This window comes from Peromyscus leucopus, chromosome 1 (genome assembly GCF_004664715.2).
Source record: "Peromyscus leucopus breed LL Stock chromosome 1, UCI_PerLeu_2.1, whole genome shotgun sequence".
Lineage (NCBI taxonomy): Eukaryota > Metazoa > Chordata > Mammalia > Rodentia > Cricetidae > Peromyscus > Peromyscus leucopus.
In genome coordinates, this window is record NC_051063.1 from 123,010,490 (window position 1) to 123,031,984 (window position 21,495).

A 21,495-nucleotide genomic window follows, 5' to 3' on the forward strand; every position below is an offset into this window, starting at 1 on the left:
TTCCATCAGTTGCTGGATGAAGCCTTGCTAATGACAATTGGGCTAGGCACCAATCTGGTCACAGGAAATGGTCAGTTCAGGCTATGTATCCACTATTGCTAGGAGTCTTAGCTGGGGTCATCAGCAGGTCAGGTTTTAATGGTCGGCGTGATACAATTTGTCTAAGAAAATACAGGCTCCTGCTTTTTAAATAAATGCTTTAAAACCACACCACTAAAAATCAATTATAAGATTTTGCCAGGGATTACCATCATTTCCACATCTGGTTTTGTGGCTCTCCTTCTCCAGCAGAGAAATCAGGTCCTTTATCTTCCCAGCATGCTTGTTGTCCATCACTCTGCAGGATTAGTGTCTGTTTACAGCCATGGTCCTCAACCTTCCCAATGCTGTGACCCTTTAATACAGGTCCTCATGTTGTGGTGACCCCCAACCATAAAATTATTTACATAGCTACTTCATAACCATAATTTTGCTACTGTTATGAATCATAATGTAAATATCTGCAATGCAGGATATCTGATGTGTGACCCCTGTGGGTTGACACCCCCCCCAAAGGAATTGTGACCCACAGGTTGAGAACCGCTGGTTACTGCCACAGCTGGAATGTAGTGCTAAACTCTGAGATTGTAGCAGGAGAGTGCATGCTGTTAGCAGGGGTGTATGGATGCCCTCTGAACAGAGGCCTACACATGAGTTTTAAATATAGGAGAAGAAGGGCAACTTCTGATAGGCTGCTGGGGAGAGGTGTGGCAAGGTGAACTGTGGAGGAGAACAGATTGCATTTCCTGGCCAGCACGGCAGGCAAAGACAGATGCTGATTCCTAAGAAAGAGTGCTGAAGTTTTCTACACTTTCAGTAACAAAGCTGCTCCCTGCCACACGTGTTTCTGGGTCAGGTTTCACACCCAGAGGCAAGAGGTGGTGCTCCCCTGTGTTGTTTGGCAAAAGCTTTGCTGGTGAGAGGCAACACACACATCTGCTCATTCCCTCACTCCAGATAGGGAGTCTACAACAGACCAAAGTACGGATACCACCAAAGTCAAACTGAGTTTTACTGGGGTTACCTACAGGAGTATGGGTGAGGGGTTACTTACAGGAGCAGAAATGACTTAAGACCCCTTATCACCAGGGTTCACCCCAGCATGGATGTCAGCTCACAAAGCTGGGAACCTGCAGCACATGGCACAGCTTGCAGGCTGGAGAGTCCATTCTAAGTGACTCTGGTCTATGCCTCTTCCAGGCACCTGGGCTGGTCTCAGAGTCTTTGCAGCTGGGCTTGGCCGAGATTCTACTTTGCAGCTTAGCCCCTCTGCTCTTGGCGGCTTCTCTTAGACTGAGGGACTCTCAGCTTGTGTTGTTTACTCTGGTAGGGAGGGGTCTGGTGAATCTGGTCAGTTTCAGGATCTTCTTGAAGACATGGACTTTCTCAGCAGGATGGAACGCTACAAACTCACAGGAAACTGTCACAGGACACCAAGGTTCCTGACACAAGCTACCCTCGGCCACAAAGGCAGGGAAACAGTTCTGGTGGAGATAGCAGCCGGGAATAGTGTCTGGTCTTCCCATTAGGGGACCCAATGGCCTCTCTGACCTGTCTTCACTTCCGTCCTTAGGATCCCAACCAGCTGATCCGTGCCAGTGCCCTCCGAGTCCTCTCTAGCATCCGTGTGCCCATCATAGTGCCCATCATGATGCTAGCCATCAAGGAAGCTGCCTCAGACATGTCACCCTACGTTCGGAAAACAGCTGCTCATGCGATCCCCAAACTTTACAGGTGTGCATGCCCCACCTTTCCCCTTTATCCTCCAGGGACCTGGGTCTCTAGCCCCCAGCTGACCCCTGACCTTACCACGGTCTTGCAGGCCCTCCTATTCGTCTAGAGTAAGACAGTTTAGGGGTCTCACAAATACAGGGCAAAGGTGGGGGCTCAGATCTCTTGATGCGTGGGCATGTGTGCTCAAAGTGAGTCTGGCTGGGGCAGCTGTTGGGGGGCCTGGGGACAGGAAAGGGACATTTTCCCTGCAACTGTTTCTCCCTCAGTTTGGACTCCGATCAGAAGGACCAGCTGATAGAAGTCATCGAGAAGCTTTTGGCAGACAAGACCACGGTGGGTGCATTGTGGGAAGACAGGGCAAGTGGTGGGAAGGGAACAAGACAGATGCCAATTCAAGTTCCTCTGCCCTTCCCATTCACATCCTCTCGCCTTGCTTCCCCAGCTGGTGGCGGGCAGTGTGGTGATGGCCTTTGAGGAGGTCTGTCCCGAGCGTATAGACCTGATTCACAAAAACTACCGGAAGCTCTGCAACCTACTCATTGATGTGGAGGAGTGGGGCCAGGTGGTGATCATCAGCATGCTCACGCGCTATGCGCGCACCCAGTTCTTGAGCCCCACGCAGAACGTGAGCTCGAGGCTCCAGTCCGGCGGAGGGGAGGGAGGTCACCCAGGGAAGGCGCCCACAGACCCGGCCGTTGTCCCTTCCAGGAGTCCTTGCTGGAGGAGAACCCCGAGAAGGCCTTCTATGGCTCCGAGGAGGACGAGGCCAAAGGCCCTGGATCGGAGGAGGCAGCCACCGCGGCACTGCCTGCTCGGAAGCCCTATGTAATGGACCCGGATCACCGGCTGCTGCTGCGCAACACCAAGCCCTTGCTGCAGAGCCGAAGCGCCGCGGTGGTCATGGCCGTGGCGCAGCTTTACTTCCACCTGGCGCCCAAGGCGGAGGTGGGCGTCATCGCCAAGGCGCTGGTACGCCTGCTGCGCAGCCACAGGTGCGGGCAGCCCCGCCCCCTCCGCAGCCCCAGCCCCCTCCTTCCAACAGTTCCTTCCTCCCAACTCTTTGGCCAATCTGTCTTCCCCGACCCCCCCCCCCCCAGTTGAGGGGTTCAGAACCCTCTGACCCATCCTCTCCACAGTGAGGTGCAGTACGTAGTGCTCCAGAATGTGGCCACCATGTCCATCAAGCGCCGGGTGAGCATGCATTCAAGGCCCGCTCTGGATGCCGTGGGCCCTGTGGGGGTTGTTGGGGCAGAGAGGGTGGGAGCATGGAGGACAGGGGAATTACCCTGTGTGCAGGCTATAGGTTTTCAAAACTACAAACGCAAACGGGAACAGGGTCTAGATCCTGAAGGGGCCACGGGGGTGGGGGTGGGATGCCTAGTGGGAAAGAATAAGTCAGACCTAAGGTGGACTGAGAACGTGGGGCAAAGATGAGCGTGTTGAGGCTTAAGAGACATTGGACCTGTGCTGGGAGGGGCAGTGTCTCTGGAAGGGCAAATCTAGGGCTGTGGTGGAGATCCCCAGGAATGCTCTCTTTTGCCAGGGTATGTTTGAACCCTACCTGAAGAGCTTCTACATTAGGTCCACGGATCCCACCCAGATCAAGATCCTGAAGGTGAGTGCAGGACAGTGTGCATGGCCTCGGATTCCTGCTCACCTGGTTGAATACCTGCTGGATTACCTGGCTGCATCGGCGCCTGCCTCTTTCTGCAGCTGAGCCCCTCTCTAGGCTGCAGGCGATTGCTCAGGTGGTGGGGAACTGCCCCAGGTGAAGGGGAACTGCCCCAGATGGTGGGGAACTGCCTCTGTCTTGTCATAGGACAAAACTTTTTCTGGGGAGATGCAGCACATGTATACGCATCCCAGATAGGGACCCCACAACAAATCAAAGTACAGATACCACCAAAGTCCAACTGGGTGAACCAGTGAGTTTTACTGGGGTGATTTACAGGAGTATGGGTGAGGGGTGAGGACTCACTTACAGGAGCACAAATGACTCAAGACAGCTGTAGCACCTAGGTCCACCCCAGCGTAAGTGACAGTTCACAAAAGCTGGGAAACCTGCAGCACACTGCACAGCTTGAAGGCTGGAGTGTCAACAGGTTGGGGTGTCCTTTCCAAGTGACTTTGGTCTACACCTCTTCCAGGCAGCTGGGCTGGTTTCTGCTTCTCCCAGACAGCAGGGCTTGTCTCAGAGTCTTTGCAGCTGGGCTTGGCTGAGATTCTACTTTGCAGCTTAGCTCCTGTGCTCTTGGCGGCTTCTCTTAGACTGAGAGGGACTCTCAGCTTGTGTTGTTTACTCTGGTAGGGAGGGGTCTGGTGGATCTGGTCAGTTTCAGGATCTTCTTGAAGCTATTGTGAGTTGTTTAACCTTCCTGCTTAAGGAGCTTCCTGTAGGATAAAATGTTTCAATCTTGGAGGAAACTGAGACTGCAACTGCTTGGTATGCCCCAGACACTTCCCAGAATAACTCAATTTTCATACTTATCCCCCCAAAGTATGTTTTGCTTCCATTTTATATTTAAAAATTTGTTGACTCCAGGAAGTGGTGCTACTACTGTGGAGTCATCAAAGTCTGCTGCTTGAAGGGTCCTGCTGGTTTTCTGTCTCTCACATACATACCCCTCAGACTTTCTGGCACACATGCACCAACAGGATAGTGGGAGAGCTGTGCTTCCATCCTTTTCCATTCACTTGCTTCATCATTGAGTGATGTCATAGCTAACTTCCCTATCTTGTTGGCACATCTGCTGCTTCCTCTGTTACTAGATCTAGGGACAAGAGGTCTGAGGAGAGCATTTGCCTAGTACGCACAAGGCCCTGGGTTTGATCCCCAGTACCCCATAAACAGGATGAGGTAGAACATGCCTGTAATCCTATCACTCCGGTGGTAGAAGCAGAAGGATCAAGAGTTCAAGATCATTCTTGGCCACATATCAAGGTCAAGGCCAACGCCAATGCCAACTTGGGCTGCTTGAGACACTGTCTTAAAACGAAACAACAACAAACAGGTATAGATCCAGGGGTTCAAGGTGAAGCAAATGAATCAGAGACCGTGTTTTTATTGAGTTTATAGTCTTGTTGGGGGCAGGAAGAAACATTAAGCAGCTAATCACAAGACAGTTGTAAAAATCCATCTATGAGATATGTCAAGAGAGACAGGTGCAGAGAGATATAAATAGGAGGCACTAGGGCTGGAGGGGTCTCAACTGTTAAGAGCACTGGCTGCTCTTCCAGAGGACAAGGGTTCCATTCCTAGCACCCACATGATGGCTCATGACCACCTGTAACTCCAATTTCACGGACTCCAATGCCCTCTTCTGGCCTCTGCAGGCACTGCATGTACATGGTGCCTAGACAAAACAACATAGGCAGGAAATAAATAAAAAATTAGATTAGTGCCACCATTGTTTGGATCGAGGAAGCTTTCCTTGATAAGATGGAGTCCGAACTGAGACCTGGTAAATGAATGAGAATTGCCTAAGTAAATGCAGGGTCAGAAATGGGAAGAAAACTACTCCATACAAATGAAACAGCGCTTGCAAAGACTCTGAAGCAGGAAACAGAAGAGTGGTCAGATTATTCAGAGACTTGCAGCTCATCCTTGGCTTCTATCCTTAAAGGAATAGCTTTCTCTGGAGGAGGGAGGGGACATGACCCTACTTCACCTGTTCTTTGTCGGGGACTTTCCTGAGGAGGCAAATCGATCCTCTTGTGTTTTGAAGAAGGTTTATGATCGTGCACTTCCGCATCACTCTAAGCATGTGCAGAACTGTCCTGAGTCTATAAAGTCTATACTATAAAAGCCCAGAAAATGTGCCGGCCACACTGGCCACTTTATGTCTCTACCTCTCCCCACAGCTGGAAGTGCTGACCAACCTGGCTAATGAGACCAACATCCCCACTGTCCTACGGGAATTCCAGGTACAAGCCATGGGCTAGCCTCCAGCCCCAGCCCCCAGGAGAGATGCCCAGCAGGTCCTTATACCCAGTGAGAATTGACCTGGTGGGTCTCATCTTCAGCAAGAACCCAAAACTGTGGAAACTGTAGCTTTAGGCCCCCCTTTCAGTGCCTTCTGTTGGCTTTGTGCTGAGAACTCCCTCGATGTGGTTTGGAGATGCCATAGTCTCCCAAGACTTAATCTCTGGCGTGATGAATTATAAAATGAGGGGGTCACATTCTTAGTTTACTTGAAGGTCACCCTCAAGCCCTTCACTGTGAGGTCACTACTTACTGGATGTTACTATGTCGTGATGTCCCACAGACCTACATTCGCAGCATGGACAAAGACTTTGTGGCAGCCACGATCCAGGCCATTGGACGATGTGCAACGAACATAGGCCGAGTCCGTGACACCTGCCTCAATGGCTTGGTGCAGCTTCTGTCCAACCGTGATGGTCAGTGTTTGCCTGGAGAAGTGTTCATCCTCGATGGTGTATGCATGCCTGCATGTCTGACCCTGCTGGCCAGTGGGTATCCCTTTCTGTGTCTAGTTACAATGTACATTTGCTTCAGTTAGCGTCCAGGTGTTACTGTAACTGAAGGGCTGCTTGAGAAGTGCAGGGGGCCGAGGAAGAGGACGACCAAGGGCATTGCAGGTGTGCCTGTCCACCTTGGTGTGGCCATCCGACTGTTCTGGGCCTCAGGTTCTCATTCTCATTCCCTAGAGCTTGTGGTCGCAGAGTCGGTGGTGGTCATTAAGAAGCTGCTGCAGATGCAGCCCGCGCAGCATGGAGAGATCATCAAACACTTGGCAAAGCTCACAGACAACATCCAGGTGAGGGAGCAACTCTGTGTTCCCAGCCTGCCCCAACATTGTCCCCATGATTTCTTTTTAAAGATTTATTTTGCTTTAAATTGTGTGTGTGTGTGTGTGTGTGTGTGTGTGTGTGTGTGTGTGTGTGATGTGCATGTGAGTGCCAGTGCCTGCAGAGACCAGAAGCTTCAGTTTCCCTGGAGCTAGAGTTACAGGTTGGGAACTGAACTTGGGTCCTCTGCAAGATCATCAAGTGCTCTTAACTTCTGAGCCATCTTTCTAGCCCTGTCCATGACTTTCAGACCCTGTAACCAAATACTTTAGCTTCTTCCAAATCAAATTCCAAATGGGCATCAGAAGTTCTTCAGGTAGAAGGAGAGCGATTGGACTGTGTGACCTTGTTGTCTAAGATTGTCCCTATGGGGCTCCCTCACAAAGCTCTTCAGCATTCACCGCCACTCTATTTTCTTTTCTTTCTTTTTTTTTTTTATTAAGAGATTTTTTATTCATTTTACATATCAACCACAGATTCCCCTGTCCTCCCTCCTTCCACCCCCAGCCTTCCACCCCAACCTACCCCCCATTCCCACCTCCTCCAAGGCAAGGTCTCCCGTGGGGAGTCAGCAGAGCTTGGTACATTCAGTTGAGGCAGGTCCAAGCCCCTCCTCCCTGCACCGAAGCTGTGCAGAGTGTCTCACCATAGGCATTAGGATCCAAAAAGCTGGTTCATGCACTAGGGACAGGTCCCAGTCCCAGTGCCTGGGGGCGCCACTCTATTTCCCACTAAAGCTCTCACCAAGGATGGCTGATTGAGTAATCTTTGTTTTTCTGTTGCACTGAATCCCTAATTCTATTACTGGCGATTCAGGAATACTGACATGGCAATACAGAAATAAATCTAGAAAGCCATGGTTGACTTTAGGGCTTGGCAGCTTTACCCATGGTAATGAAACCATATGGAATAGGGGGTGCTGTTTATGAAAGCCCCACCTTCGAATCTGTTCTACCCTCTGCCCCCACCCTCAGACACCCATAGGACAGTAGGCCAGCACAGATGGCAGCCCTTCCTTGCGTGTTCATCCCACCCCATCAACCTGTTTCCTCTAGTCCTAATGCCTACCATACCCACAGGTGCCCATGGCACGAGCCAGCATCCTCTGGCTTATTGGAGAGTACTGTGAGCATGTGCCCAAGATTGCACCTGATGTCCTGAGAAAAATGGCCAAGTCGTTCACAGCAGAGGAAGACATTGTGAAGCTGCAGGTCATCAACTTGGCAGCCAAGCTCTACCTGACCAACTCCAAGCAGGTAAGGAGTGAGAGACGTCCCCACCAGCTTTACTCTGGACCCCAAGAGCTGCCCCAGGAAGCATTCTTTTGACTCTCCCCAGTGGGCATGGACTCTTATAAAAAGGCGTATTTAGGACAGGTGGCTAGTCTTGCCAAATGACCAGTGCCACCCCAGTGTCCATTGCTATTCCTGAGACTCTAGTGGAGTCACCATTGAAGAGAGTCTCTTGTGAGGCTGTGAGTGTTCATGTCTTGATGTTGGAGTCCTTATCTGTCATCTGTGGAACAGGGGCTGTGAAGTGCTCCTGCTGATTGAGCTGAGGGAGGGGCTGGCGGATGGGCATTGGTGGGAGCACATGTATTCCAGGGGACATGGGCTGTGCTTCTTCCCAAAGCTTGGTGACGTCTGGCCTCTCTGTGCCAGCGTGGGTGGTGTTGGCAACCAGTCCCTTTTGAAAGGTAAAAGATTGTGAGAGATACTATAGTCAAGGATGTGGTTCAAGGAAGCTGGAATATCAGGGGGCTCAGAGCCTTTGGTTATCCGGTATTCCCTGAGATGGTGCTAGTGAATTCTGAGAGTAAGGCAGAATGTGCAGAACTTTTCAAGGAGCTAGAGATTCCAAACAAGAGGAGAGTTCAGCAACACTGGCATTGGCAAACTGCTGCCCACAGGCTGAACCTGACCTGCAGCTTGTTTTTACAACTATTTCAATGGGAGCATGTTCATTTACATATTACATATGGGTGTATTTGTGCTACAGTGGTAGAGTTGACTACTTTGAAACAGTATGCATGGCCTATAAAGCCTAAAACCCTCTGGCCCTGTACAGAAAAGGTTTTGCAGATCCTTGAAGCAAAATATCTGGATGACCGGATCAGGTCTGCAGTAAGGCTATAGCCTGAGACTGCAGTGTCCCCGAAAGGTGGCTCTTTTGCTATCCTGTGGCAGTCTCATGATCACAGCACTTGGCATCTTTACTCATTCCTTTGGTTCATAGTGCTTGGCATGAGTCCAGGGACTCAAGTTGGGGGAGGCTGGGCCACCAAGTGTCAGGACTCTCGTCAGGGGTCAGACAGGAGGACCGAAACTACATGTAGAGGCAGCAGAGTACTGGTCTCCGCATATCAGTTGTGGGGAATCAGCCAGGAGAGAGACCGCGAGCAGCATGGGGAAGCAAGTGTGTGTGAGCTGTCTTGTTTGGGAGGGAGGAAGGAGCAGGCTGGAGGAGCACTTGGGAAAATGAGGCTCAGTGATGGAGCACATGCACAGAGCTCTGGTCCTCTGGGTTCGATTCCCAACACCTGAAGGAAGCAAACCAAGCAAAGGGTGTTTTCAAGACTCAAGGAGTGGGGAGGGTGACATGCCCAGAACCCCGGGCATTGAGCCAGGGTCCGGAGGCCGCTGTGTTTTATATGCTTGGGCCTGTCCACATGGCAGTTGTCATGGTCATGGAGAGTGGAAACAACCAACTTCTTCTCTTCCTCCTTTTTTCCTTCTTCTACTTGTTTTTTTTTTTTTTTTTTTTTTTTTTTTTGTTTTGTTTTTCAAGACAGGATTTCTCTGTGTAACAGTCCTAGCTGTCCTGGAACTCACTTTGTAAACCAGGCTGGTCTCATAATCACTGAAATCCTCCTGCCTCTGCCTCCTGAGTGCAGCCACCACTCAGGTGTGAGCCACCACACCCGGTGACAGTTGACTTCTTTGATTCACAGTGGCTAGTGTTAGCCCCAGGGACTCAAGCAAGGGAGGCAGGACCACCAAATGCTGGGACTGGGAATAGTCATCACTGCGAACTACATGTACATGTCTGCATTCCTCCATCCATCCATCATCTTTTCTAGATGTTCTCTGAGCCTTTAGGTACAGCCATTGAGGTGTCACGTTTTAATCCTTTAGCTCTCCATAGCTTAATAATAAATTATTATCAACTTAGTGGCTTAATATAACACAAATATTTTCTTTCAGTTTTTATGGGTCAAGAACCTGGTATGACTCAGCTGGGTCTTATGCAAGACTGTCCTGGAAGTATAGGCCAAGGCTGGGTTTCCACCTGGAGGCTATGCTGAGGACAGGTTCATATCCCAGCTCTCACAATGTCAGGTTCATATCCCTGTTCACACAGTGACAGGTTCACATCCCAACTCACACAATGTCAGGTTCACATCCCAGCTCACACAATGACAGGTTCATATCCCAGCTCTCACAATGTCAGGTTCACATCCCAGCTCACACAATGTCAGGTTCATGTCCTAGCTCACACAATGTCAGGTTCATGTCCCAGCTCACACAATGTCAGGTTCACATTCCAGCTCACACAATGTCAGGTTCACATCCCAGCTCACACAATGTCAGGTTCACATCCCAGCTCACACAATGACAGGTTCACATCCCAGCTCACACAATGTCTGGTTCATGTCCCAGCTCACACAATATCAGGCTCATGTCCCAGCTCACATAATGTCAGGTTCACATCCCAGCTCACATAATTACAGGTTCATGTCCCAGCTCACACAATGACAGGTTCATATCCCAGCTCACACAATGTCTGGTTCATGTCCCAGCTCACACAATGTCAGGCTCATGTCCCAGCTCACACAATGTCAGGTTCACATCCCAGCTCACACAATGTCAGGTTCACATCCCAGCTCACATAATGACAGTTTCATGTCCCAGCTCACACAATGATAGGTTCATGTCCCAGCTCACACAATGTCAGGTTCACATCCCAGCTCACACAATGTCTGGTTCATGTCCCAGCTCACACAATGTCAGGCTCATGTCCCAGCTCACACAATGTCAGGTTCACATCCCAGCTCACACAATGTCAGGTTCACATCCCAGCTCACATAATGACAGTTTCATGTCCCAGCTCACACAATGATAGGTTCATGTCCCAGCTCACACAATGTCAGGTTCACATCCCAGCTCACACATTGCTATAGAGCCAAGGCTGTGACTTCTTGCTGGCTGTCAGCTATAGACTACTCTCAATTTTTAGAGGCTGCCTTTAGTTCCTTCCATATGAGCCTCCCAATGTGGCCATTTAATTTTTCTAAGCCACGAAGGACGAAGTCTGTAGAGCCTTTGTACTAGCAAGACAGACCTCTACTCCCATTACCTTTACCACATTCCAGAGTCTCAGGCCTTGATCACACCAAGGCAAGGGGATTACACAAAGTACAAACACTAGGAAGCAGGGATGGATGTTAAAGTCTAGAGTCTAGAATTTATGTAGTATTAAGGAGAGACTGTATTTTAACTTTTTTTGAATAGTCAGCTTGGGTATAAGTTAGCGTGAATGTTGACACAGGTTATTGAGAGTGTCCCATAGTGTTCTTCCCTGGCAGCTGGACCCCTTGGTCAATACGAGTTTTTGTTACTAACACTTGGCTCATAGGTTCTCTTGAACAGCCTAATCTAAAAAAATATATGTATTTATGTTATGTGCCTATATATGTATAGGCACATAAACTGTGTGTGTGCATATGTGTGTGTCTATGTGTATCATGTATATTTTTATGCATACCATATACAGGCAGGAGTCCATGCTTCCAGAAGAGGGCACTACATCCCCTGGAACTTGAGTTAGAAATGGTTGTGAGCTAGCATGTAGGTGCTGAGAATTGAACCCAGATCCTCTGAAAAAGCAGCCAATGCTCTTAACCGCTGAGCCATTTCTCCAACCATAACAGCCTACAATTTTAGTACATCATGGCTAGGTGAGGTGGGGTTCTAGGGAATAGCTTAGACATTGTGTGAGGAATGGCTCTTTAGAGTGAGCAAAGGTGACAGATTATTACAGTCTGGCAGTGCATGAACCAGCCCCTTATCTTGATTGTTGACATGGGACTAGGACTCTGGACAGATGGATCTAGTCCTTAAGTGTTCTTTCTAGAATGAAGCAAGGGAAGGAGGTGGTCTGTTATCAGCCACCTGTGCAGCCTATGGAAGAAGATGCTGTCCTAAACCAGAAGGAGAGGGGACAGACGTGCTGCTGCATCTTAATGACATGTTGACAAGGGTGTCTACCAATTTTTGCTGGTCAGATGGTCAGTGGCATCCTGTGTTCGTGTTCTGAGTCCACTGCGCTAGGAGAGTCTGCGGCTGGAATCATGGATGGTGCTGTACTGGAAGGGACTGAGCTGAGTGGGAGGCATCAGAGTCCCTGGAAGATATAGTGTAGGAGACACAGGGGTCCCTAAAGTGATATGGGGCAGGTCTGCCACAATAGCGGCTCTGATTCTGGGCCAGCACCTGGAAATCTCCTCCCTCCTAGATATCTACTTGATGGCCAGCAGGGGTTAGCAAACTAGTCACGTCTAAGGTTGGATGTGATACTATATCATCACAAATCTTCAGGATCCCAGAGTCATCCTTAGGTTCTGTCTTGCTGTTGCCTATAGCCTGGACATACTCTAGGGTTAGCTATTTGGTGGTTTTGATCTTAGTCACAGGAAAGAGACACAAAGGCATAGGCAATGACTGGGAGGGGACAGATGGGCCTCAGATCCAGACCTGGGTGCAGTGTCTTTGGGCTCCCCGACCTTGAAGAAGCCACTTCCTGATTCTCCTTCTCTTTGAAGTGAGGCAATAGCACCTGCCACTCAGAAGGGTTGTAGAGGTGACAGGAGAGTGAGGAACGCCGGACCCAGTTCTTAGCTCCAGAAAGTCCTTCATAAAAGATGGCGGCCACCACTGTCATCATGTGAAGGCAGCTTGGACTAGGTCAAGATTAAGACAGTATCTGAGACTTTGGGTCCTCAGATACAGCTGCAGACTGTGGACTCCACATGACCTCGGCAGATCTCAGAGCCAGAGCCATTTTGTTTTGATCTTGTTGGAATCTTCTAGGGGACAGACTGGAATCTCTGAGACCCCCAAGGCTGTTCAGGGTCTGTTCTGTGTGTTGATAGTTCTGTCGAAGGACCCCTTGTTTATCTCGCCCCTTACTGTCTTCATACTCTGGGGGGGGGCGGGTGGAGCCTGGAAAACACAAGACGGAGCACAGTGTTCTGGCCCTTTAATAACCTTGTTGTGCCAGAGTGAAGAGGTTGGCTGGCCTGGATCACTAGGGACCAGAAATTAGAGGAAGAATAGAATGCAGGACCAAGAGGGAGGAGAGGGCCACCTCATTTGTTGTCCCAAGGCACTTGTGACAGTTGGGGGAAGAAGTCAGAGCCAGAAAGCTGAAATGTAGAGCCTGGAGCCAGGGCAGGTGGGGAGGTGATGTACATGAGCAAGAGAGGATCTCTCCTTGCATGTGTTGGCTGAACAAAGCTGGTCCCAAGTCTCCTGGCTTCCCACCCTCTGTTGGCTGCTCAGTCCCCTTCTCTTGTCTCCTCAGACCAAGCTCCTGACCCAGTACGTGCTGAGTCTGGCCAAGTACGACCAGAACTATGATATCCGAGATCGCGCCCGCTTCACCCGGCAGCTCATCGTTCCTTCGGAGCAGGGTGGAGCCCTCAGCCGCCATGCCAAGAAACTCTTCCTGGCCCCTAAGCCAGCCCCTGTCTTGGAGTCATCCTTCAAAGGTGGGAGCAGGAACCAGGGTAACCCTCCTGGGAGAGAGGGCAGGAAGTGGCTAGGCCAGGGCCCAGGGCCCAGGCCTTCACCCAAGGCCACAGCCTTAGCCAGGCACCAAGCTCTTGTGTGTAGAACTGGTTAGCTGTTCTCCCTGCAGTCTCCACCACAGCCGCAGCTGTTTCCGCCTCACCTGAGTGTCTGCTTTCCTGGTCACATGGGACTTTGGCTTTCTCCCCCTTTCTTAGGCTCTTCTCCTCCCTCCCTCCTGAGCAGGCTTTGGGCTTGGGATTCTATACTAAGATGTTAAATACCAAGGACCCGGGAAGGCAGGTAGTAGAACAGCAAAGGAGAGGGCATATTATAACAATCCTGAGGATGCAGTCGCCAACACTAAGTGCGGTCACCTGAGGTCAGCCATGCCCTAGTCTCCAGGCTCTCTGCCTCTGTTCATAGTTGTGACCTGGGGTCAGGGGTTGCTTCAGCTGCCTCATTAGCCTTAGGAACCAAAGCCAGGGCCTACCCAGGAAAGATGCTTCCTGCACAGAGCCCAGTTTTCCTGGTACTCCTGCACTTTTTTTCCTCCCCTGGGTCTCAGGAGTTGGGGTAAGACAGTGATGTAATCTCCCGGGCTGCTGGACAGCCCTGAAGCCATCTCATTCACATCTCCATGTTACTGTCCTACACTGTCTGTCCGCTGTGACCCTAACTCTCTCCTGGGTTGACTGCTTATCCCTCCCCGTGAATACAGAGGCCCACCAGACCTGTCTCCTCCCCCATGGCTAGCCTGGCCAGCCTCTTCTTCACCTTGTCCCATGTTAGCCTTCTAGGCCCGGCTGTGCCCAGGAGGGGAGCCACATTCACACTTTGGGCTTCCCATCGATACCTGAGCAGCCAGGCCAGCAGCATCTCCGACCCTGGAGCCTTCTCCCTTAGCACCTTGTCCACATTCTTTAGTCTCTGTCCTGGGTTGACTAGAAAGCTTTTCCTCCCAGCACGTAGGCCTGTGTGTAGTCGGGTACAGGAGTCACAGGGGTGTATCCATCAGTTTCCCTGCCCAGCTTGGGAATCCCCACTGGAATCAGCACCCAGTCCCACCCAGGGAACAAACACCCCTGCCTCAAGCATCGTTCACTGCCACCGCTGCCCTCACTTGTAAACCTGTCTTCAGATCGGGACCATTTCCAGCTGGGATCGCTGTCCCATCTCCTCAATGCAAAGGCTACGGGTTACCAGGAGCTCCCAGACTGGCCAGAGGAAGCCCCAGACCCATCCGTGCGCAATGTAGAGGTCAGCAGCTTTGGCGTGCGTGCGTGCGTGCGTGCGTGCGTGCGTGTGTGTGTGTGTGTGTGTGTGTGTGTGTGTGTGTTGGGAAAGGGACAGCAGCAGGGAACCTTGTCAGTACTGTCCAGTCCTCCTGATGCCCTCCCCACATACAGGAAGAAGACTTCTCCCTTATTGAGACCCACGTGGGCCTGTTGGGCGAATACACTGAGGTCCCCTCTGTGTGCCGTGTACTCTCCTGCTTCTCTCTCCCTGTGTGCTGTGCCCTAGGCCTTTTCTCCACAGCTGGGTGCTGTCGTGGCTGTGAGCCATTTACTCTCTCCCTGTGGACTGTACATCTGCATTTTCTCTTTTGGGGTCAGGCCCGAGTAGGGAACCAAGGAGAGATGGGTGCAAAGTGCATGTACTTTCCTTCCCCCTCCTCCAACCACGAGGAACTGACGCCCGTTCACAACATCTTCAGGTACCTGAATGGACCAAGTGCTCAAATCGGGAGAAGAGGAAGGAGAAAGAAAAGCCTTTCTACTCTGACTCCGAGGGAGAGTCTGGCCCCACCGAGTCTGCCGACAGCGGTGAGCAGAGGGATAATGCTTCCTGCCATTCAGAACAGGCTGTGATGTCTTGCCCCTGTGCACGCCTGCGTGTGTGTGACGGAGCATGCTCTACCTGCGGGTAGATCAAGGACAGGCACTAGCTTATGAGTCGCAGCCTGCGTGAACCCAGGTGTCCATTCTCAGAGGTGTGTGCTGTGCAAGTGACGCTTTTTGGTGTGGGGGTCCTTCCATGTTTTTGAAGTCTCGGGTGGCATCGGGGGTTGGGGCAGGTCAGATGGAGCTGAAGCTTCAGTGCTGAGTCTGGAGCTTCCACGGACCCGGAAAGGCCTCTACGTCCAGTGCAGAGGGCCTTCCTTACTGGTGGCGGGGGCTTCACATGCGGCGGCGGGGAGGCCTGACGTGTCTCCTCCACAGAGCCCGAATCTGAGAGCGAGTCCCAGAGTAAGAGCAGCAGTGAGCCCGGCACTGGGGACTCCAGCAGTGACTCGGACAACGACGATGACGAGGACGAAGAGAAGGGAGGGGGCAGCGGGAGGTGAGCGGGCAGGCTTGGGTCCCTAGGAGGACCTGAGCTTCCCAAGAGGTGCTGGGGGCCTGCACGCCCACTGTTCATCTCCTGGGATGGTTGCTCTGCCGGGCTGCCAAAGTCTAGGAGGTTTTTTTTTTTTTTTTTTTTTGGTTTTTCGAGACAGGGTTTCTCTGTGTAGCTTTGCGCCTTTCCTGGGACTCACTTGGTAGCCCAGGCTGGCCTCGAACTCACAGAGATCCGCCTGGCTCTGCCTCCCGAGTGCTGGGATTAAAGGCGTGCGCCACCACCGCCCGGCAAAAGTCTAGGAGGTCTTAAAGACCCCATGGGAGTGGCAGAGAGGTAACCAGGGGCTCGGGCCCCCGAGATGGCACCAGCTAAGTTAAAGCTCCTCTGGGTCTGGGTATAAGAAGCAGATACGGGCTCCGTTGGCCCAGGGTCTCCACTCCCACCTCCACTTTTCAGGGCTTCCCCTGTTTTATGAGCCAGGGAGGGTGGGCAGGCGGGACCTTAGCCCCACATTTCCACCCCCCTTTAGCGAACAGAGTGAGGAGGAAGGTGAGAAGAAGGCGAAGAAGAAGAAGAAGGTGCCAGAGGGCCACAGGGAGGGCTCATCGTCGGAGGAGGGCAGTGAGTCCAGCAGCAGCTCCTCGGAGTCTGAGGTGACGTCAGAGTCGGAGGAGGAGGAGGAGGAGGAGGAGCAGGCTGAGCCTGCCTCCTGGAGGAAGAAAACAGTAAGAGCGTCCTTCCCACCCTACCTGCCTCCCCACCTCCCCACCGTTCAGAGCAGACAGTGATGCCCCCCACCACCCCAGAGAAGGCCAGGATGCTCCTCTTCCTCATTGCCCCACCCCCTCTTCTCTCTTTCAGCCTCCCAGCAGCAAGAGTGCCCCTGTAGCCAAGGAGATTTCCCTGCTTGACCTAGAGGACTGTGAGTTTGGATGGTAGAAGGCATGGGGGGAGGGAGGCAGCCCAGTGTGACTTAGGAGGCACCCTGGGAGCTCCAGGCCAGCGTCCTGAGGTCTGGGGTGTCTGTCCTGGGTCAACCTAGTTCCTGGGCTGCGGTGCATCTCTCGCTGTCCAAAGTGCTGAATTTTGCTCCTTGAGCCCTGGGCTCCTTTCACCCCAGGACCACTCTGATTTCCTCTTCCTCATTAATCACCTTTCTTTCTGCCCCTCCCTTCCCAGTTACCCCTCCTAGCGCCCAGCCTGTGTCTCCTCCCATGGTTGTGTCCACCAGTCTGGCTGCTGACCTGGAGGGCCTGACCCTCACAGACTCCTCTCTGGTGCCTTCGGTGAGTCGGGGAAGGACTCAGCTTTATGCTGCATCCTGTGGTGTGCGCCTGTGTGGTAGGAGCTGGGCGTGACGACTGGGATACCATTACATCTTAAGTTTTTCAGGACGGCCCTAGGTGAGACAAGGTTGGGGCTGGTTATCCTTTGCCTGACGTCTGCACTCCCGTCTTCTTCCCTCCAGCTGCTGAGTCCAGTGTCCAGCGCTGGGAGGCAGGAGCTGCTGCACCGGGTGGCTGGCGAGGGGCTGGCCGTAGACTATGCCTTCAGCCGTCAGCCTTTCTCTGGGGATCCCCACATGGTGTCCGTGCACATCTACTTCTCCAACAACTCCGAGACGCCCATCAAGGGGCTGCATGTGGGCACTCCCAAGCTGCCTGCTGGCATCAGCATCCAAGAATTCCCTGAAATTGGTACAGAGGGCCTTGGGCAGGGTAGAGGAGGAGGTCCCCAGGCAGACTTAGTCTTTCTGTGATTGCTGATACCCTCTTAGGGTCAAGCCAGATGCCCTGCTATGGGGAAACAGAGGTGGCATCTAATATGACCCACACCATGGTAGACAAGATGGATTAGGAGATAAGCAAGTTCATATTAAGGCATGATGTCACTGAGCAGATTTGAGAGTGGGTGAGGGAAAGGTACTTAGGCTTCTAAAGGAAGCCAGTGACAGTCTCCAGGGGCCCAGAAAGCCAGGAATCCACAGAGGGCTCGTCTGCTCTGATAAGGGAGACTGGAGCCTCACTAGGTTCCAGGACAATCATGGCCTTTCCTGTCCCCTCATTGCTTTCCTTACATTCAGAGTCCCTGGCACCCGGAGAATCCACCACTGCTGTGATGGGCATTAACTTCTGTGATTCAACCCAGGCAGCCAACTTCCAGCTGTGGTATGTACCTAATCCACATGCTGGTGAGAGAGCGGGCTGGAGAGAGCGGGGTCTGGGAGAACCAGAGCTGGACAGGGTGGTAGGAGGGGCTACATGGAGGTCTAGGGGTCTGGCTGCCATTCCCAGCCCTAGGTCTTACCTCATCTCCTGTCTCTAGGCCTCGCCTCAAGGTAAGATGGGAATGAGGGGAGCGGACGCTGGCCTCACGTCTGCTCCTGTTTCCTTTGCTTTTCCCAGCACCCAAACCCGACAGTTCTACGTCTCCATTCAGCCACCTGTTGGGGAGCTGATGGCCCCCGTGTTCATGAGTGAGAATGAGTTCAAGAAGGAGCAGGGTGAGTGTTCTCTGGTTGACTGTACAGACGGGTGGGAGGAGCGTCAGTCCTTTAGACAGAGAGGCCCTGCAGCTTATGCTTCCGACAAGTCCTCACAAAGACTGAGGCATGTGGCTGAGGCATGAGAAAGCTTGCACACAGCCCAGGCCCACACTCCAGTTGGGGACACAGGACATGCAGAGGTTGGTGGAAAGTGTTGGGAGCAGTTCTGTGTGGGACAACGGAGTCCCTATCACAGGGAGCATTAAGAACAAAACTGGAAGTGGAATGTTTGTCTAGTTCTGAGGAGCTCTGAGTGCAATGCTAAAGGCATTTGGTCCTAGGATTCCAGGGTAAGGAGGGGTTCCAGAAGTTACTGGGGCTCGTTTTCTGGCAGTGGAGGAGCCAGGGAAGCAGGAGAAAGGCTCTGTCCTCTGCTTCCGAAAGAACAGCCTGATAGCACAGTTAAGAAGGGAGGAGCCTGCCGTGGGGAGAAGGTAGTCCTACGTCAGGGGAGACAGGGCTTCACCCAGCTCTGGCCTCAATTTCTTGGGGTGCGGGGTAAATACTGTAGCTAGTGATAGAGCCATTGTAATCGATCTGATGAGAGATGGCGAGGCGGGATCGCAGCCATGACAAAAGGCGTGAAGGGCTGGAATGGGAGAGACAGGGACTGAGCAGGGGGGAGCTACAGATAGCGGCCCTGAGAGGGAGAGGAGACGGGCCACAGTCTGACTCTAGAACCCCAGGCTTGACATGGAAATGAGCACCCTTCCACCAGAGCAGGTGGTGACTGTTTACTGTGATGGGTCAGAGAGCAAATGTTTAAGGCTTGGAGAGTCACGTGGTCTCTGCTGTACTAACAGCGCTGCCGCTCTCCAACAAAACAGCCACGGAGGATACTTGAATGAATGAGTGGGACTATGTTTCTCCTAACATTTCTAAGTTTGGGAAATTTCAATTTTATTTAATTTTCAAGTTTCAAGAAATGCTCATCTTCTCTTGAATTTTCACCCAATGCTTTTATTTTTTTTCTTAAAAAAGCAATAAAACAAAACAATTGCAAGCCATTTGGGTAGTGGACTACATTTGGCTTACAGTCTAAAATTTGTCAAACCCCTGATCTGGAAGAAGGAACAAGGCAGGCGAGAGAAGAGCCTGGCTAGTTTGGTGGAAAGGCCATGCTGCAGTGCATTTGGGGAGGTGTTAGGATGTGACTGAATATATGGGTCTGTGCTTAGCAAACACCTGAAGGCTGGAGTCACAAGCGTCGAGGTGGAAATGGAAGCTGTGAGTGTGGGTGACATCACCCTGACAGAGAGGCAGTGGCGGCATGGGTGAGGGGCTGAGCAGCAAGGGCAGAATCTTGAGGAGAGCCTGCCTTCTACAGGAGAAAGGGGGAGGGCGGGAGCAGAGAGAGATGACGAGGCAGAAAGGTGCTGAGGGGTGCCTGCAGGCTGCAGTGACCAAACACTTCCAGACTTGGGGTGCCAGAGTCCATGCCAACCTCAGGGAGAGCGGGTTACTAAAGAGGGACAAGACATCTGCAGTGGCTGGAGGGAGATTTTGGAATCCTTTTTGGAGGACCTTGGCTGTGAATAGGGAGAGAGCAGGGCACCAACGTGAGGTACGCTCTCCCTCCCAGAAAGGAGTTCCCAGAAATGGGTAGACTTAAGCATGCCCAGTGATGTACAGCGGCATGATGATGTTACTGGCCAAGAATAGAGGGTGTGAGAGAAATATCAAGTGTGTCGGTTTCCTGAAAAAAGAGAATAGGGAAGCTTCACAGGAAGGAGAGAGGCCAAATAGAAGGCTGACGAGGGTGATCCTGACCTGCCGAGCCTGGGAGAACTTGAGAATGTTCAGCTAGCTGGTGCAGGTGCTAGCCTGTGTCCACCACAGCCTCTGCCCTCATCCTGGCCTCTACCCCTAGGAAAGCTGACAGGCATGAACGAGATCACAGAGAAGCTTACACTGCCAGACACCTGTCGGAGTGACCACACGGTGGTGCAGAAAGTGACTGCCACTGCCAACCTGGGTCGGGTTCCTTGTGGGACATCTGATGAGTACAGGTACTAGTAGAGGGGCCCAGGTGGGCTCTGCTGGGGCCTGGCTTGAAGGGGGGCCCCAAGCCCCAGGGCTGAGCCCCTTACGAGCAGACACCCTCGGCAGTTCTGCGCCCACCCCTTCCTCTGCTCCCACCTCAGGTTTGCAGGGAGGACCCTGACTAGTGGGAGCTTGGTCCTGCTGACTCTGGATGCCCGGCCAGCTGGACCTGCCCAGCTGACCGTCAACAGTGAGAAGATGGTGATTGGCACCATGCTGGTGAAGGATGTGATACAGGCTCTGACCCAGTGACTCCTCAGCACTGTGACCTCATTGATCTTCACCTGTCCTTCCCTGTGACATCTGCTCACTCATCTCTCCCCTATCCTTCCCTCCCTCGCTCCTTCCTCCATCCTTCTACCCACCTGGTGTGGGGGCACTGTCTCCTTCCCGCCTGTTTCCCATGGGTTCCTTAGTGACTCTGCAGGGGAAGACAGTAGCTGCTCCTTCAGCTTTCTGTAGGTATTTATGTAGCAAAATCTCAATAAAATGTCTTCTCCCTAGGTTCTGGCTCCGCTTTCCTTCTAAGGGGTTGGGGGAGGAACTACTAAGAGCGACTCTGTTTGACCCTGGTGACCCTGTGGGGAAGCTCTTCGTGGCTCTCAGGGAGACTCCGGTTGACACCTGAAGTGAGCACCTCTGGGCAGGAGTGTGTTGGTATCTCTGAGCATGGGTAGATGGGAGCTGGAAGAATTCCTCGGTTTCAGCTGGGGTTGATATCACTGGCCTGAAATCCCAGCACTTGCAAAGTGAAGGCAGGAGGACCAAGTTCAGGGTTGTCTTCAGCTACATAACAAGTCCAAAGCCAACCTGAACTGCATAATCTCTGTCTCAAAGGTTTTTTTTCTTGGTCTTCTCTCTCTCTCTCTCTCTCTCTCTCTCTCTCTCTCTCTCTCTCTCTCCCTCTCCCTCTCCCTCTCCCTCTCTCTCTGTGTGTGTGTGTGTATGTGTGACTGTTGCACATTTGTGGGCATACTCGTGTGTGTACACATCATATGCAAGTGTGTGTATGTGTACATGCATGTGCATGTCTAGGTCTAAAGTTGATGTAATCATTCTTGCTCATTCTTCCAACTTACTCACTGAAGCAGGGTCTCTCAATCACACCCAGAGCTCACTGATACGGCTAGTGTCCCCAACCAGCTCGCTCTGGGAATCCTGTCTCCACCTTCCCAGGCTGGAATTACAGGTAGG

At 52.0% G+C, this 21,495-nt stretch overlaps 1 protein-coding gene across 1 annotated transcript in view; it reads left to right on the plus strand.

Moving 5' to 3' along the window:
• Positions 1 to 20,805, plus strand: part of Ap3b2 (adaptor related protein complex 3 subunit beta 2) — a 37,306-nt gene extending 16,501 nt beyond the window's left edge. Inside the window, exons 5-26 of the mRNA XM_028873790.2 lie at positions 1,613 to 1,773; positions 2,040 to 2,106; positions 2,216 to 2,398; positions 2,482 to 2,765; positions 2,910 to 2,964; positions 3,317 to 3,388; positions 5,635 to 5,697; positions 6,039 to 6,171; positions 6,442 to 6,551; positions 7,662 to 7,838; positions 13,165 to 13,351; positions 14,512 to 14,630; positions 15,088 to 15,196; positions 15,593 to 15,713; positions 16,243 to 16,438; positions 16,575 to 16,635; positions 16,893 to 16,999; positions 17,182 to 17,410; positions 17,797 to 17,881; positions 18,119 to 18,216; positions 20,129 to 20,267; positions 20,403 to 20,805. Coding sequence (XP_028729623.1) covers positions 1,613 to 1,773; positions 2,040 to 2,106; positions 2,216 to 2,398; positions 2,482 to 2,765; positions 2,910 to 2,964; positions 3,317 to 3,388; positions 5,635 to 5,697; positions 6,039 to 6,171; positions 6,442 to 6,551; positions 7,662 to 7,838; positions 13,165 to 13,351; positions 14,512 to 14,630; positions 15,088 to 15,196; positions 15,593 to 15,713; positions 16,243 to 16,438; positions 16,575 to 16,635; positions 16,893 to 16,999; positions 17,182 to 17,410; positions 17,797 to 17,881; positions 18,119 to 18,216; positions 20,129 to 20,267; positions 20,403 to 20,553 — 2,907 coding nt within the window. The 3' untranslated portion in view covers positions 20,554 to 20,805. The remainder of the gene's footprint in view (positions 1 to 1,612; positions 1,774 to 2,039; positions 2,107 to 2,215; positions 2,399 to 2,481; positions 2,766 to 2,909; positions 2,965 to 3,316; positions 3,389 to 5,634; positions 5,698 to 6,038; positions 6,172 to 6,441; positions 6,552 to 7,661; positions 7,839 to 13,164; positions 13,352 to 14,511; positions 14,631 to 15,087; positions 15,197 to 15,592; positions 15,714 to 16,242; positions 16,439 to 16,574; positions 16,636 to 16,892; positions 17,000 to 17,181; positions 17,411 to 17,796; positions 17,882 to 18,118; positions 18,217 to 20,128; positions 20,268 to 20,402) is intronic.
• Positions 20,806 to 21,495: the final 690 nt, after the last annotated feature.